The 15,261-nt window shown below is 39.2% G+C and overlaps 1 protein-coding gene across 4 annotated transcripts in view; it reads left to right on the top strand.

Annotated features, from left to right (window-relative positions):
* Positions 1-15,261, top strand: part of Tbc1d19 (TBC1 domain family member 19) — a 118,944-nt gene that overhangs the window by 84,310 nt on the left and 19,373 nt on the right. For all 4 annotated transcript variants that reach the window (XM_075943526.1, XM_075943525.1, XM_075943528.1 and 1 more), the window contains 2 exons: positions 3,979-4,011; positions 13,207-13,316. In XM_075943526.1, the coding sequence (XP_075799641.1) occupies positions 3,979-4,011; positions 13,207-13,316 (143 nt within the window). The remainder of the gene's footprint in view (positions 1-3,978; positions 4,012-13,206; positions 13,317-15,261) is intronic.

Raw genomic sequence — 15,261 nt, 5'->3', positions numbered from 1 at the left:
GTCATGGTAAGGTCAAGGCTGAGAAGGTGCCTTCAGTTGTTGGAATCTAACTTAGTCACAACAGGCAGAGAGACCCGAGATTTGGTAATCAGAAGTTAGGGCCATATAGGCAGAAAATAAACCTTATCATGTAAGGATGTCTGGGGAATAAAATGGACTTTTGATGATGATGTGTAAGGAGATATATGGGTTTGTGTGTGTGTGTGTGCGCGTGCACGCGCATGCATGTATAAAATCTTTGAAAGGTGTGCACAGAAACTAAAAATACAAAAACTTAGAACCCCACCCTTGCCTCTGTGCCTCCACAGTAGAAGTAAAGAGCAGGCCCACCACCATCCACCTCATACTGTGTGCAGTGAGCTTTTCTCCTTCTCTCAGCCATCAGTTGACTGCCTTTGGGCCCTTCATCCAGTGTTGGGGGAGGCTGTTGGTTCATTCCTGCCACTTAGACCCAAAATAATCACACAGAAACTATATTATTTGCGATACTGTTTGGCCAATAGCTTAAGCGTATTTCTGGCTAACTCTTATATCTTAAATTAACTCATTTCTATTAATTTGTGTATTGCCATGTGGCTCTGGCTTACTGGCATGGTTCCAGCAAGTCTGTCTCTGGCAGAAGCTACATGGCTTCTCCCTGACTCTGCCTACTCTCTCTATATATATCTTTTCCAACCTGGCTATATTCTCTTAAGCCATTGGCTGAAAGCAGCTCCTGTATTCATTAACCAATAAATGGAGCACATATGCAGTAGGACCTCCCACACCAATCTGGTGCTTACCTGTTCAGCCCCTGTGGCTTCCTCTGCACCTCTGACCTCCTCATCCCTCTTCACTGTGCTATAGAAACTTACAATTTTTCCCTAAGAAAAGGTCAGTTGCAGTCCTTAAAATAGCATCCAGATGAACTAGAGTTCAGCAAGTGTTTGATGAGTGACATGCACAGAGGGAAAAGGGGATCATTGATGGACAGGATTCCAAAACAAGGTTGGCAGACTTTTTCTGAAACCAGCCAGATGTCAGTATTTTCAGTTTTTCTGGCCACTGTCTCTCTGCTCCATATTATTTGTTTTTATAAATAATCCTTAACAATACAAAAGCCTTTCTCAGCTCACAAATCAAACATGAACAAGTCGTTGGAGTAAAATTAGCTTCCTAACAGCTGGGGACATTAAAGAAACAGGATTTAGTGACCTGAGAGAGGAAAGGGAAATGTCGTCCTGCTGAGAATGCCAGTGAGAAAAAGTGAGGTACAAACAACAGACAGGTCTGAGGCCATGCCAGTGACTTCAGCCTTCTAGTACAGGGGAAGTAAAGCCTGCTGGGTGTTAAAAGTGAGAATGTTTTCAAAACATAGGGTGGCTAAGAAAATAGAGATAAGGAGAACCCTGATGAGCAACAGAAACAGCCAAAGTAGACTAAACTTATAAATCAGCCACGTGCTGTGAAGTGAGACACCGGAGACAGAAATGAGACTTAGAGCACGTGACACCTAAGAGCTACGTATGCTGCCTAACTTCCGGGTGCACTGGCATACTAGCTCAAAACAATAACTGTGTTCCCATCTTAACATGTTTATTAAATTCTTTTTAAACAAAGAAGCATGACATCATTTTGTGACTGCTTATATCAACAGTATACATTTATTACAAACCCAAGCATTTTAACTCTCATATGAGGACTGAGCCACAGACTTTGGCTCATTTCCTCATGTAAAGTAGGTTCTAGCATGTTCTCTGATTGTGGATAAAGGAATTGAAGCTTTCATAAATTAAGAAACTTACTGAAAGACACAGAAAACTCCTAAATGACAAAGCAAGAGTAACCACATAAGCCTGTTGGTATCTCATTATGTTCTTCACTGACCACAAAGGGCAGTGGTAATGAGATGGAGCCTACATGGAAGGTGTTTTCTAGTGACAGTGCTGTCCTCACCCTCTCTTCTTCACCATTTTATGTTGTCCTAGAAGAGGGCACAGCTAGTATGTATCAGGGAGAACAGCAAACACATTAGATAACAATGCAAACCCAGAATTACCTCCAACTGGAGTGGTCACCAAAGAAGACATGGAACCAAGAAGAAGAGCACAGCCCCTACCCAGGTCCAGAAACAACTGTCCAAATGCGCCATCTTGGCTGGGTGGGGAGGAGAGCACTCCACAGTTTTAGTTCTGAACTTTCAGATGAGAATAAATCAGGGAGCCGGGCGGTGGTGGCGCACGCCTGTAATCCCAGCACTCCGGAGGCAGAGGCAGGTGGATCTCTGTGAATTCGAGGCCAGCCTGGTCTACAAAGGGAGTCCCAGGACAGGCTCCAAAGCTACAGAGAAACCCTGTCTCGAAAAACCAAACAAAAAAAAAAGAGAGAGAGAATAAATCAGGGAGCCAGGCCACTTCTTTTGAGGAATAGTTCAAGAACCTCATGGAGCCTCTGTGGGTACCAAATTGTAACAGGGCTAGGGTGAGAATAAATATTTCTGAACATTTCCCTGTACAACAGAAGGCAAATTAGACATGTTTCATGTGATCATGGTCAGAATTAGGAATAAGAGCTAGATGTTGCAGGTAGCTGGAGTTTGACCCAGATGAGAAACTATTCCCCACAAAGATGCCTTGGAAATGTCTTCTATTGCTGGGCATGCTTTGACTGAGAGCCATCTGGGATTTCCTAGAACTTAGTCTAGATGGCCTTGTAGCACTCTTTTTTGCCTCCTCACAAGTTAGAAGAACACAGCATTTCTATACTTTAAAATAAATAAATATAAATTTGATTTTTTTATAGAGTGCATTGATAAACTGATTAATGCTCCATATGATATTCAGTAATATAAATTACAGGTACTCTGTTTAGAACCAAGGGTGTGCAAATTCCGATTTTCCACAGAACACAGCAAGATGTTTAGTGTACAAAGTTAGGCTTTGAGTCTTTCTTTGCAAACAATGTAGACTTTGTATAAAATTTTTGTCAGATGATTATACCATATGAATTTATAAAACAGCCCTGTCAATATGTCTCCTAAGTCATTCCAGGATAGAATTATTAGTAAAACTGATTAAATATTTGTAAATAAAGTGATGTAGATTACAAGAAATGCCTTGAAAATCTCACTGATCCTAGCAAGCGGGGATAGAACTGTTTAAGGAGGAGCGTTATCAACTGACTCTAAGACACTTGTGATGGTTATCCAGCTCAGCTCCATGGAAAGAATCCAGCTGAGAGATACAGAGTGGCAGAAGTTAATATACAAAGCAATGCAAAATGAAAGTAGAAGCCAGAGAGATTGGAGCAGGCTGACCCAAATCTGTATATGTGGCGTTAGGAGTGCGAGTATGGGGGTGCTGCCTTGTCAATATTTTTAATGCTTTATCAACATTTATAAGGTGTATGGTATGTTTCTAAGGGGTAACCTTTTTACCCCTTAGAAATTATGGTGAACCCTATCTCCTTTATAGGACATTTCTTCCCATTGAAAAGCCCATAAGAGTCCAAACTAATGCAAATGCTATTATAATTCAAGCTTAAGCCTGGGCTTTTGAGGATGATAGTAACTTGCCCCCTTGTTAGTACAGGAGTCATGGTTAGCAAAGGATAGTGCTTAATTTCTGACTCAGTGGGAACAACCTCACTGCAGTAAAGGAGGTTCATGGCCAATGCTGTATTCTAACCGGAACTGGACACACAGACCAAGACATGGGCAGGTCGCCAGCGCTCTCCAATTCCTGCCCAAGATGAGGCATAGCTGTAGTTTTCCACAGTCACCTCATAGTAAATTCCTTACTTCCTCCGTCTTGGATATGTTTGAAAATGTCTAAGAGAGTTAAAATTTTCTGAGAGTGTTAAAACAACTGTTGTTGGCTACAGTCGCTCTTGCTGACCTTTCAAACAAAGTGAAAGAAGAAACATCTTTATTTGCAGTTTTGATCCTGTGACTCCTGCATGAAGCAGAAGTGTGTGACTGATACTCTCTTTACTTTTCAGGTGTAATCCCCTTCCATGGATTTTCCATGTATGGTAAGTTGGACTTGATACAGCCATCATTTTTGTTATGTTTTGGAAATTCGAACATAATGATAATGCTTTGTATTTCACCATTCATAAAACTTAAAGTACTGTGTACATAATAAATATTAAATTCAAATTTTTATGTGTGTAATTAAGAAAATTAAAAATAAAGATTGTAACTGTTCAGGTAATGATTTCTCAGCAGATGAGAATGAGAGCACACTGTGAACTGCTGTGAGCTTTGCCATCTAATCTAATGGAATAAGAACACACTGGTAGTTAGCTCTATCATAGTAATAAAACAGCATGGGACTGGAACAAAACAGACACACTGATTAATGGAATCAAACTGAAGACGCAGACTAAGTTCACATCCCGTGGATAGCTGGTATTTGACAATGAGGTAAAAAAATGCACAAATGGTGCCCATGAGACTGGATGGCTGCACAGAAGGAAGAACAGATCCATACTCACAACCCTACACGAAACTCAACTCCAAATGGATCAAGGACCTCAGCACAGACCAAATACCCTCAATCTGACACATGGAATGGCCTTGAACTCACTGGCACAGAAGGGACATCTGACCAGAACACAGACAGATCATCACTAAGACCAACAGGACATCGCGAAGCTGAAATGCTTCTGTATGGCAAAGAAGCAGCATACAGAATGGTGTATGATGTACAGAAAGATCCTTACCAATTATATATTTGATAGAGAGATAGCATCTAAAATATATGAAGAACTAAAAATTCTGAACATCAAGAATATAGTTATATATGAGATACAGAGCTAAGCAGAGAGTTCTCAAAAGATGAAACACAAATGGCTGAGAAACACTTAAATGTTCGACTCGCTTAGGCATCAGAGAAATGCAAATCAAAACTCCTTTGAGATTTAATCTTCCCAGCCAGAATGGCCAAGATCAATAAAACAAATGATAGCTCATTCTGGTGAAGATGCTGGTGGGAGTGTGAACTGGTACAACCACTATGGAAATTGAAGTATGGTGATTCCTCAAGAAGCTGGTAGAGTTCTATCTATCCAGAATTCAGCCATGCCACTCTTGGGTTTATGCCCAAAGGACTACCCTGCTGCAGAGAGATTCTTGCTCATCCAGGTTCATTGCTACTGCATTCATAATAGCCAAAAATTGGAAACAGCCTTGATGTTCTTTGATGAACTGATAATGAAAATGTGGTATATTTACACCATGGGATATTATTCAGCTGTTAAGAAAACAAATTATGGAATTAATAGGTAAATGGCTGTAGGTAGAAGAATCATCCTGCATGAAATAACCTAGACACCAAAAGACAAATATTGTATATTTTCTCTTATATGTGGATATTGGATTTTAAGCCTTTTTTATGTATGTTACAATCTAAATAATCACAGAGGTTAGGGACTAGGGTAAAGAGAATCTCCAGTACAGTGTTATGAAGAGTCAAAGGGAAACTAGAATAGGAAGATTAAATAGGAAGGGAGATGGGAGAGAAGGTTAAAATAGGAGTATGCGGAGGAAAAACATTAAAGGCCATTTGAAAAGCCATATAGATACCTACTACTATAGAAGATTTCTGAAATGTACAAACATATATATTTATATGTATAAATATATTTATGTTGGCTATAATCAATTTATAGTAGATAATAAATATATAAATGTAAATTTAATATACTTTAAATTATATAATATATATCCATGGATATGTAAAAGGAATATAAATGGAATCACCAAATAATAGAGGAGACAGTGTACCAACTAGACATCTTGTGTCACTAAGTAAACCCTCCAGTGCAGGAATGAATTACATCTTGTTGCTTCATTGGCCAAAGGAGCTCCATGGAACCCCCAAACATCTAGAATATTGCTAAGGCTATTGGTTGCTCTTTATGGTCTGATAAGGCCCTATTCCTGAAGAAGACAGTTAATTAAATCATCAAACATAGAAATGACTACCATTATTGTATTGGAAGGTACCTTTCACACCATCAATGTCACACAGCTACAAGCCCTGTGATCTATAACAGTAACCTGCCTGTAGTGGTGGAATAATGGCACAAATGTCATGGGGGAAACCAATTACTCTTTTTTTTCCTTTTATGAAAATAGATTATTTTCTCACATAATTTATCTTGATTACAGTTTCCCCTCCCTCTTCTTCTCAAAGTTCATCCTCACCCCCCCCTTTTCTATCCAGATCCACTCTCTTTCTGTCTCTCACTAGAAAATAATAGATTTCACAGAGGCAGAGTCCCACAGCAGAGCACTGGGCTGAGCTCCCAAAGTCCAGTTGAAGAGTGGGATGAGTGAGAATATGAGCAAAGAGATCAAGACCATGATGGGGACACCCACTGAAACAGATTACCCTAGCTAATGGGAGCTCACCAACTCCAGCTAGACAGGAAAGAAACCAGTATAGGTCCAAACTAGTCCCTCTGAATGTGGATGACAGTTACATGGCTGGGGCAGACTGCAGGGCCACTGGCAATGGCATCAGAATTTATCCCTACTGCTTGTGATGACTTTTGGGGAACCTGTTCTCTTTAAATGGATATCTTGCTCAGCCTAGATATAGTAGGAAGGGCCTTGGACCTTTCCCAAAGCAATGTGTCTCACCTTCTCTGAGGAGTGGCTGTGGGGGTGGTGTAGGGAAGTAGGTGGAGGGAATGGGAGGAGGGGATGGAGTGGGAACTGGGATTGGTATGTAAAATGTAAAAAGTTTGTTTTCTTTTTTTGAAAAAATAAAATAGAAAATAACAGATTTCTAAGAGATAACATTAAAATATAGTAAAATAAAATGAAAACTATCACATTAAAGTTGGAAGGAAACCAACAGAAAGAAAAGAAACAAGAAGGTACAAGAATCTGAGATGCAGTTGTTCTTGTACTCAGGAATTGAATCCATAAAACACTAAACTGGAAGCCATAATATATACACAGAGTGCCTGGTAAAGACCCATGTATGCCCTGTGCATGCTACTTTGTAGCACAAATAATAAAAACGCAGAGACAGAAATTGGGGTTCTGCCCGAAAGCCAGAAAAGCAGCCAAGCCACTAGAGAAGTCTCATGTCTACCAAGGCTGGGCGACCGTAAACTAAGCCACTAGAGAAGTCTTATCTCTACCAAGGCTGGGCAACCGTAAACTAAGCAGTCTAAGCCTCTCTCTCTTCTCATTTTTTATTCCCTCTAGTACTGGGATTAAAGGTGTGAGCCACCACCACCTGGGTTTATTTCTGCATTGATCTTGCGTAGCCCAGGGTGGCTTTGAATTCACAGAGATCCATCTGCCTCTGTCTCACAAATCGTGGGATTAAAAGTGAATTTCACCATTGTCTGACCTCTAAGTGACTTTAGCATTGCCTCTGGTCTTCAGACAAGATTCATTTATTAAAATACAAATAATATGCCACTATACTACTTCAGTATCTATGAGTTCCTCTGAGCTTTTCTCACTCTGATTTAGAGGGCCTTGTTTTCTTGGTGTCCTCCATCCCTCTGACTCTAAAACTCTTTCCAGATCCTCTTCCGTAGGGAGAAAACAACCACTTTTTGACTGGATTTAAGACTCACTCCATGAGATGGGACCCTTACTTGATACTTATTAAGTGGTCAAGAACCCGAGACTGCATAGATCATGGGCCTAGAGGAAAATCTATTACCTTATTCTGTTAAAGAAACATAGCAATAAAATAACTCCTAATGACACACTGCTATACTCCATAGATCAGTGCCTTGCTCAGCCCTCATCAGAGAAGGTTCTTCTTGTAGTAGGTGTGAATTGACACAGAGACCCACAACTGGACAGTGTGCAGAGAGTGCGAGACCTTAGAACACTCAGTCCTAAATAGGATGTCTCCATAAAACCCCTCACCTCAAGGCTCAGGGGTCCATGCATAAGGCGAGGCAGAGTGATTGTCGGAGCCAGAGGTGATGGATGCCTCCAATAACTGATGCATATATAAACTCACAGAGACTGTGGCGACGTACTCAAGGCCTCCACTAGTTCAAACCAGATGGGGTCCCAGCACTGAGAGGGGGAAGTGGACATGGGGTTCTATCCGTAATCAAGAAGCTATCTGCAATTGATACCTACCAAAGGGAAAATCACTTTTCTCCAGTGGAATGTCACTGGCTACCAGCCACACTTCAGGGTATGCCGCATATCTACAAGTAACACCTAAGACCAACTCCTAAGAAATTCAGTAGTATTTTTGTGGGCCTTTTGCTTTGCTTTCCTCCTTTTGTCTTTTTTTTTTCATCTTATTGGTCTTTTGCTTATATGTTTTTGTGATCTTGTGAGGGATTTTTGCTTCTGTTGTTGTTTTATTTAGTTTTTTCTCAGTGAGAAAATGAGCATAAAAGTTGAGTGGGGAGGGTTGGGAGAATCTGGAAAGAATTGGGGAGGGGAAAACATGATCAAAATATATGAATTGTTTTCATTAAAAATACTTAACTCTAACCAGGTGGTGGTGCATGCCTTTAACCCAACAGAGGCAGAGGCTGGCGGATCTCTTGAGTTCAAGGCCAGTCTAGTCTGCAGAACAAGTTCCAGGACAGCCAGGGATACACAGAGAAACCCTATCTCAAAAATAAAACAAAACCAGATTATTTAACTCTAGTAGGTTCAAAATCAAGTTGCATAAATTTCTGGACAAACCCTCATGTGAGTCTTCTAAAAATTATCATGTAGCTTTAAAAGTTAATGACTAAATTTATTTTATTTATTTATTTTAAAACAATCTTTTCTCATTTTGCATACCAGTCCCAGTTCCTACTCCCTCCTCTCCTCCTACTCCCCGCATTTTACCCTCAAGTAGGGAAATATGCATGAAATCAAAATTTAGATCATGCTTACTTTTTACATAGTATTTGTAATTGATAGATGCTTTGCTGCTTTGTTGCTCTCTCAGGAAATTCAACAAAATATTGTGGTGCCTTGAATACTGATTCCTTGTAGAAGTTTTTGTATTATTTATGTTTGTGGAAATCAAGTTCATTTTTCATTTCTGCATTAGAATGATGGCTAATCTCAGAGTTCATAAAATCTTCAATTGGAGCTTATAGATTTTTATTAATAAAATAATTTTAAGAATTTCATACATGAATACTAATATTTACATCATTTGTGCCCTCCCTCTCCTTCCAACTCTTTCCATACCCCTCCTTCTCTCTCTTAAATTCATGGCCTCTTCTTTAATCATTGAAAATTGGAAATTCTAATTCTTCATTTAGAAGTTTTATTAATGACATGCATTTGTATCACATTGCTTTTTCTTAAGTTGATATTACAATTAAAGCATGAATTATAATTTTTAAATGTATGGAATGTTTTAATTTGGGCTATTTCAATAAGTAGCAAAGTATTTTGATACATTTCAAATTTTAGTTTTGAAATAAAAGGGCACACTTCTCTGCTTTTCAACTGTATGTCTATATAAAATGTACTGTATATGAAGTTTTCTCTACTTCTGATATTAACTCCCTGAAAGAAATTTGTTCCTCTCATGCCCTACAAAGAAAGTAGAATTTGCCATATGAAATGCTAGCTTTCCCTGAGTTATTCATCAGTCTCAGTGCAAAGTGTGCTTTAGGCCGCATCCCTGAGGCTTTGTGCACAAGCAATTAAAATATTTGCGCAACTTTTCGGTTCACTTTATCAAAAAGAAGAATGCTAAATTATTCCACTGGTTTCCCTGTTTACTTAATAGCCACTGCCCTCAGGGGTTACCAAAATAGTATAGAGCCCAACCCAATTCCTACCATATGTAAACACTACAAATAAGCAAGACGTTTTTGTTAAACTTAATATTTAGAAATTCAGTTTTATGTATTTGCATAGTACTATCTCAAATTCCTGGAAAATGTGACCTTGTTTGTCAGCATTGTAGAATCTGTGGTCAGGTTGGTCCCCATGATTAGCATTTTCTGACATCCCACTGTGGATATCTGAATGACTGCCCTACCTGTGCTTAACTAACAGTAACTAAATGCAAAAGAAAATGTCATTTAGCACTTGTTATGGAAGTGAGTCTTTGGCCTGAGGAATATTTTAAGTTAGTGGAAGCCACTTTGATATGTCAGGGACTGAGAGATGTAACTTGGTAGAGAGCTTACCTAGCATGCAGGAGTCTCCAGCACCACAAAAACAATGGTGACAAAACAGACATGGTGGTGCATAGCTATAATCTCAGCGCGCAGGGTAGAGGGAGGAGGAGGAGGAGGAGGTCAAGGTCATCTTCTGTCTCATAGTGACTCTGATACCATAAAATATTTAATATAACCTGTAGTAGGAAGACATTATTCAAAATTTGTATTTTCAATATGAATTATTAAAAATACTGAGAAGTTATCTTATGTTTTACTGACTTAACTTCCAAAATTAAAGTTTTTGAGGACTGGCGAGATGGCACAGTCAGTAAAGTGCCTGCCACAAAGTATGACGGTGGTCAGGGTCTGACCCTCAGCAGCCATGTAGCAGCTGGGCATGATGGCACTGGGCTGGGGGGAGATGAGAGACAGGAAGATCTTTGAAACTTGCTGGCCAGCCAGACTAGCCACTTCGTACACTCTATAGCTGATGTACATCACTTTGTACCCACCAAGTGATGTGGGAAGTGATAAAGGAAGACATGCAACATTGACCTCTGGGCCTCACATGCCTGGACTTGCACACATCTGTATGTATGCACACAAACATGCATACACATTTTTATTTTTTTAAATTAAAATACAATTCTACCATTTCCTCACTCTTCTCCTTCCTTCAGTCCCTCCTATGACCACCCCGATACACACCTTGCTCTTTTTCAAATTTGTGACCTTCTTTTCTTTTCTTTTTTTTAAATATTTATTTGTTTGTTTGTTTGTTTATTATGTATACAGTGTTAGTTTCCATGTCTGCCTACAGGCCAGAAGAGGGCACCAGATCTCATTATAGATGGCTGTGAGCTACCATGTGGTTGCTGGGAATTGAACTCAGGACCTCTGGAAGAACAGTCAGTGTTCTTAACCTCTGAGCCATTTCTCCAGCCCTGACCTTATTTTCTTTAATTGTTGTTACATAAGTACAGCCTGCTCAGTCTATAGAATGTTATTTGTATGTATATGATTTTAGGACTGACCACTTGGGATTGGATAACCAACTGGGGCCTCTTCACTCCTGCTCTTTACATGTAACCAGCCAGTTTTCCTGGCATCATTTGTTAAAGATGCTGTGTTTAATCCAGTGTGTGTGTTTGGCATCTTTGTCAAATATCAGCTGGCTGTAGTTACGTGTACTCGTGTTTGGGTCTTATGTTTTGTTCAATTGCTTTTCTTCAATCACTTCACAATCAAGTGAAGAGGAAGTCAACAGAATGGGAGACAATTTTGCCAAAGTACATTTGACAGAAGATTAATATCCAGACTATATGAAGAACTAAAAAGCAAAGTCAAAAAACAAACAACCAAAGACATATTTTAAAAAATTGGCTAGGAATCTGAACAGAGAGTTCTTAAACTATGAAATGGAAGAATGAGAAGTATCTCCTCGTTCCAGCTACATGTTTGTTTTTGTGCCAGTAGCATATTGCTCATATTACAGTGGCTCTGTAATGTACCTTGAGGTCTGGAATGCTAATCCTTCCACATTGTTCTTTTTGTTGAAGAGTTCTTTACAGAAGTATGGGCATGTTACAGGTTGGCTACATCACTAAAGAAAATGGACTATGTCTCCCACTCTATATTAAATGAATATAAATCCTCAGGAAGGGTCGGGACCTGATGAGATGGTCCCCACTCTACAATCAGATGTTGATCATATGCATCTTATGTAGGCAAGCATAGCCACTCTAAACTGAAGAATGCAATGACCTTGTGATGTGAAGAAGTCAGTGATCATCTTTACTTCCCCACTGCTTCCTGCGCCTCCGCTTTTACATTCTTTCTACCCGTTCTTCCATGATGTTTCTAGAAACTTGAGGGGGGTAACAGATTCATGGCTGGGCAGTCAACTGTCACTCGTTTCCATCCTTCTGAGCAGCCGTGAGCGTCTGCAGTTACCACTGTTTAGTGCAGAAAGAAGTCACAAGGGTAACTGGTAGTAAATTTGATAAAAATGCAATGATGAAATTCATTATGAATAATTTATACTAATAAGCAAAATATTTATGATAAGAACTCTTATCTAAATCTAAGAATAGGAGGGAATGCCTTTATTCTGGTCAATAATACCTGAATATATAGCAAATATTATACTTAGCAACATTAAAAGTTTTGTCTCTAAACTGATAAAGATACCCCCTTGGTACAGCTTGTTTAGTATAGTCCTTTGAAGGCCATAGCCAATGAAGCAAAACAAGATAAATAAGGGAATAAATAAGCAAATAATGGAAAGAAAATAAAACTTCCCTTCTTATCAGATATCGTGATTATGTGCATAGAAAATCCAAAGGAATAATCAGATAATCTGTGAGGATTAATAAACGAATTTACTAAGGTTGAGAAACACAGTCAATGCACAGATAAATTTTCTACCTATGTGCTAACAACAAAGGTGCAGGAAATTACGTATTTTGTAGAAGCTCTGATTTAGAGAGAAAAGTGTAGGTGTCACATTTAAGATGTGCGATGGGGTGGACTCTTCATTTCTGAAAATCACCAAGGACACAGGAACAAAAAGCTGGTGTAACATAACTTTTTGATAAAAAACACAGACACTGAAACAAGTCTGTGTTGTAGCCTTGGATAAATATCTCAGCTCTTGTGCTTCAGTTTCTCCATTTGCAAATCTCAGATAACAATTCTTCTAATGAATAAGTTGTTATGATGACTGAAAAGAAGAATGAGGAACTTCTACTTGGGAGGCTGAGGGGCAGAGGGAGCTCGGGGTAAAGGCCAGCACTGGCTATGACACCCGTCTCAGCAAAGGGGTAAGCAACGAATGGTGCTTCCCTGCTAATTCATCTGTCTGCTTATATAGCTTATCACTTCGATCTCAGCCAGATGATAGGTTGGGATTCTAACCATTTATAATCTGTACATGTATGATATTTAACAGTTATTTGAACTTGCAACATTAAAACACAATTTGTGCATGACCAGCAGACTCTGCTGTGGTTGTGGACACTATACTCTCTTGTTTTGTGCTTTGCATTTCATGAACTTACCGAACCGCTTTAGTCATGCAGTATTATCACTTACTTTCTCTTTCAGTCGCACCGCTGTGTTTTCTGTATCATGAACCGTACAAATTGTACCAGATATTCCGTGAGATGTACGTCCGCTTTTTCTTCAGACTCCACTCCATCTCCTCTCATCCTTCTGTAAGTTCATAAGTTGGATCAACTCAGACTCTAAAACTGTTCTTTCCCTGAAGATGTGCCATGGGGTGGTCTCCTGCTCAAATTACACAGCAAAAAAAATTAATTTATGGTTTCAAATAATGTATTTCTAGACTCAATGAGAGAGAAGAAAGTGATGTTTAAATATTTTGCAGAGTAGCGAGGAAAACATCTCTTATTAACTAGATTTTTAGCTTTCTTTGTTTAAAAAAAAAATGGGCTGTCTAGATTCTCATCTGTTACAAAGATGCCTCCCTCGTTTGTTGACACCGGGTCTGAGAAGGGAGGTTGATGAGGCCGTCTCTGCTGCTGTGGGAAGTTTACAGGGCAGAGCATGCAGGTGAGAACTGAATGGGCGCTCTGCATATAAATAGCCACTTTCTTGTTTTCATTATTGCTATAGTTATTATCACTTCATCTTTTCAAATGAAAATTGAGCATTATTTGTCTTGTGGCCAATGATCAGTTATTTTGCTACATAATTTCTTTGTATTTATTCAGCTCCTATATTAACAGCAGTTAAGTCTTTTGTTTTATTTTTTTACTTCTTTGTCCTATCTTTTTTTGCCTATGAGCCCTGGCCAAGGCAGCCTTTACTTTGCTTTCAGCTTTCCCCGCTGTGGTCTTGGTCTTCCTGAGGGTAGCTTACCTAGCTCTCTGGAAGAACCTGTCGCTGGAAGGCAGGGCAGGATGGCCAAACTGCCCAGTGAAGACTGTTCTTTCTACTAAATTGAACAGCTGGGTTTTATCCTTCCATTTCCAACTGTGTGCCCCTGCTCCACTTTCTTTGTCTTCAGTTTGCCCTCCTGCATTGTCAGTGAAAGCTGGCAACTAAGAAAATTCTAGAATGTCACAGATAAGCTAACAAATCATCTTGAGACTCTCTTGAAGAGAATTGGGTTTAGTTGTTATCTTCTATTTCTATTTAACCTAGAATAAACAGAAAAATGATTATTAATAGTTCTCCTTTCTCATATCATTGGCAGGATCATAGTCTTGTAGCCACACACACACATTAACACTCACAGTGTGTATACACATGCATACATACACACACATTAACACTCACAGTGTGTATACACATGTATACATACACACACATTCACACTCACAGTGTGTATACACATGTATACATACACACACATTCACACTCACAGTGTGTATACACATGTATACATACACACACATTCACACTCACAGTGTGTGTACACATGCATACATACATACACATTCACACTCACTGTGTATACACATGTATACATACACACACATTCACACTCACAGTGTGTGTACACATGTATAAATACACACACATTCACACTCACAGTGTGTATACACATGTATACATACACACACATTCACACTCACAGTGTGTGTACACATGTATACATACACACACATTCACACTCACAGTGTGTATACACATGTATACACACACACACATTCACACTCACAGTGTGTGTACACATGCATACATACACACATTCACACTCACAGTGTGTATACACATGTATACATACACACACATTCACACTCACAGTGTGTATACACATGTATACATACACACACATTCACACTCACAGTGTGTATACACATGTATACATACACACACATTCACACTCACAGTGTGTGTACACATGCATACATACACACACATTCACACTCACAGTGTGTGTACACATGTATACATACACACATTCACACTCACAGTGTGTGTGTACACATGCATACATACACACACATTCACACTCACAATGTGTGTACACATGTATACATACACACATTCACATTCACAGTGTGTGTACACATGCATACATACACACACATTCACACTCACAGTGTGTATACACATGTATACATACACACATTCACACTCACAGTGTGTATACACATGTATATATACACACACATTCACACTCACAGTGTG

The sequence above is a fragment of the Microtus pennsylvanicus genome, chromosome 12 (genome assembly GCF_037038515.1).
Source record: "Microtus pennsylvanicus isolate mMicPen1 chromosome 12, mMicPen1.hap1, whole genome shotgun sequence".
Lineage (NCBI taxonomy): Eukaryota > Metazoa > Chordata > Mammalia > Rodentia > Cricetidae > Microtus > Microtus pennsylvanicus.
Note: the sequence above shows the minus strand (reverse complement) of the source record. Positions and strands in the feature narration are given on the sequence as shown.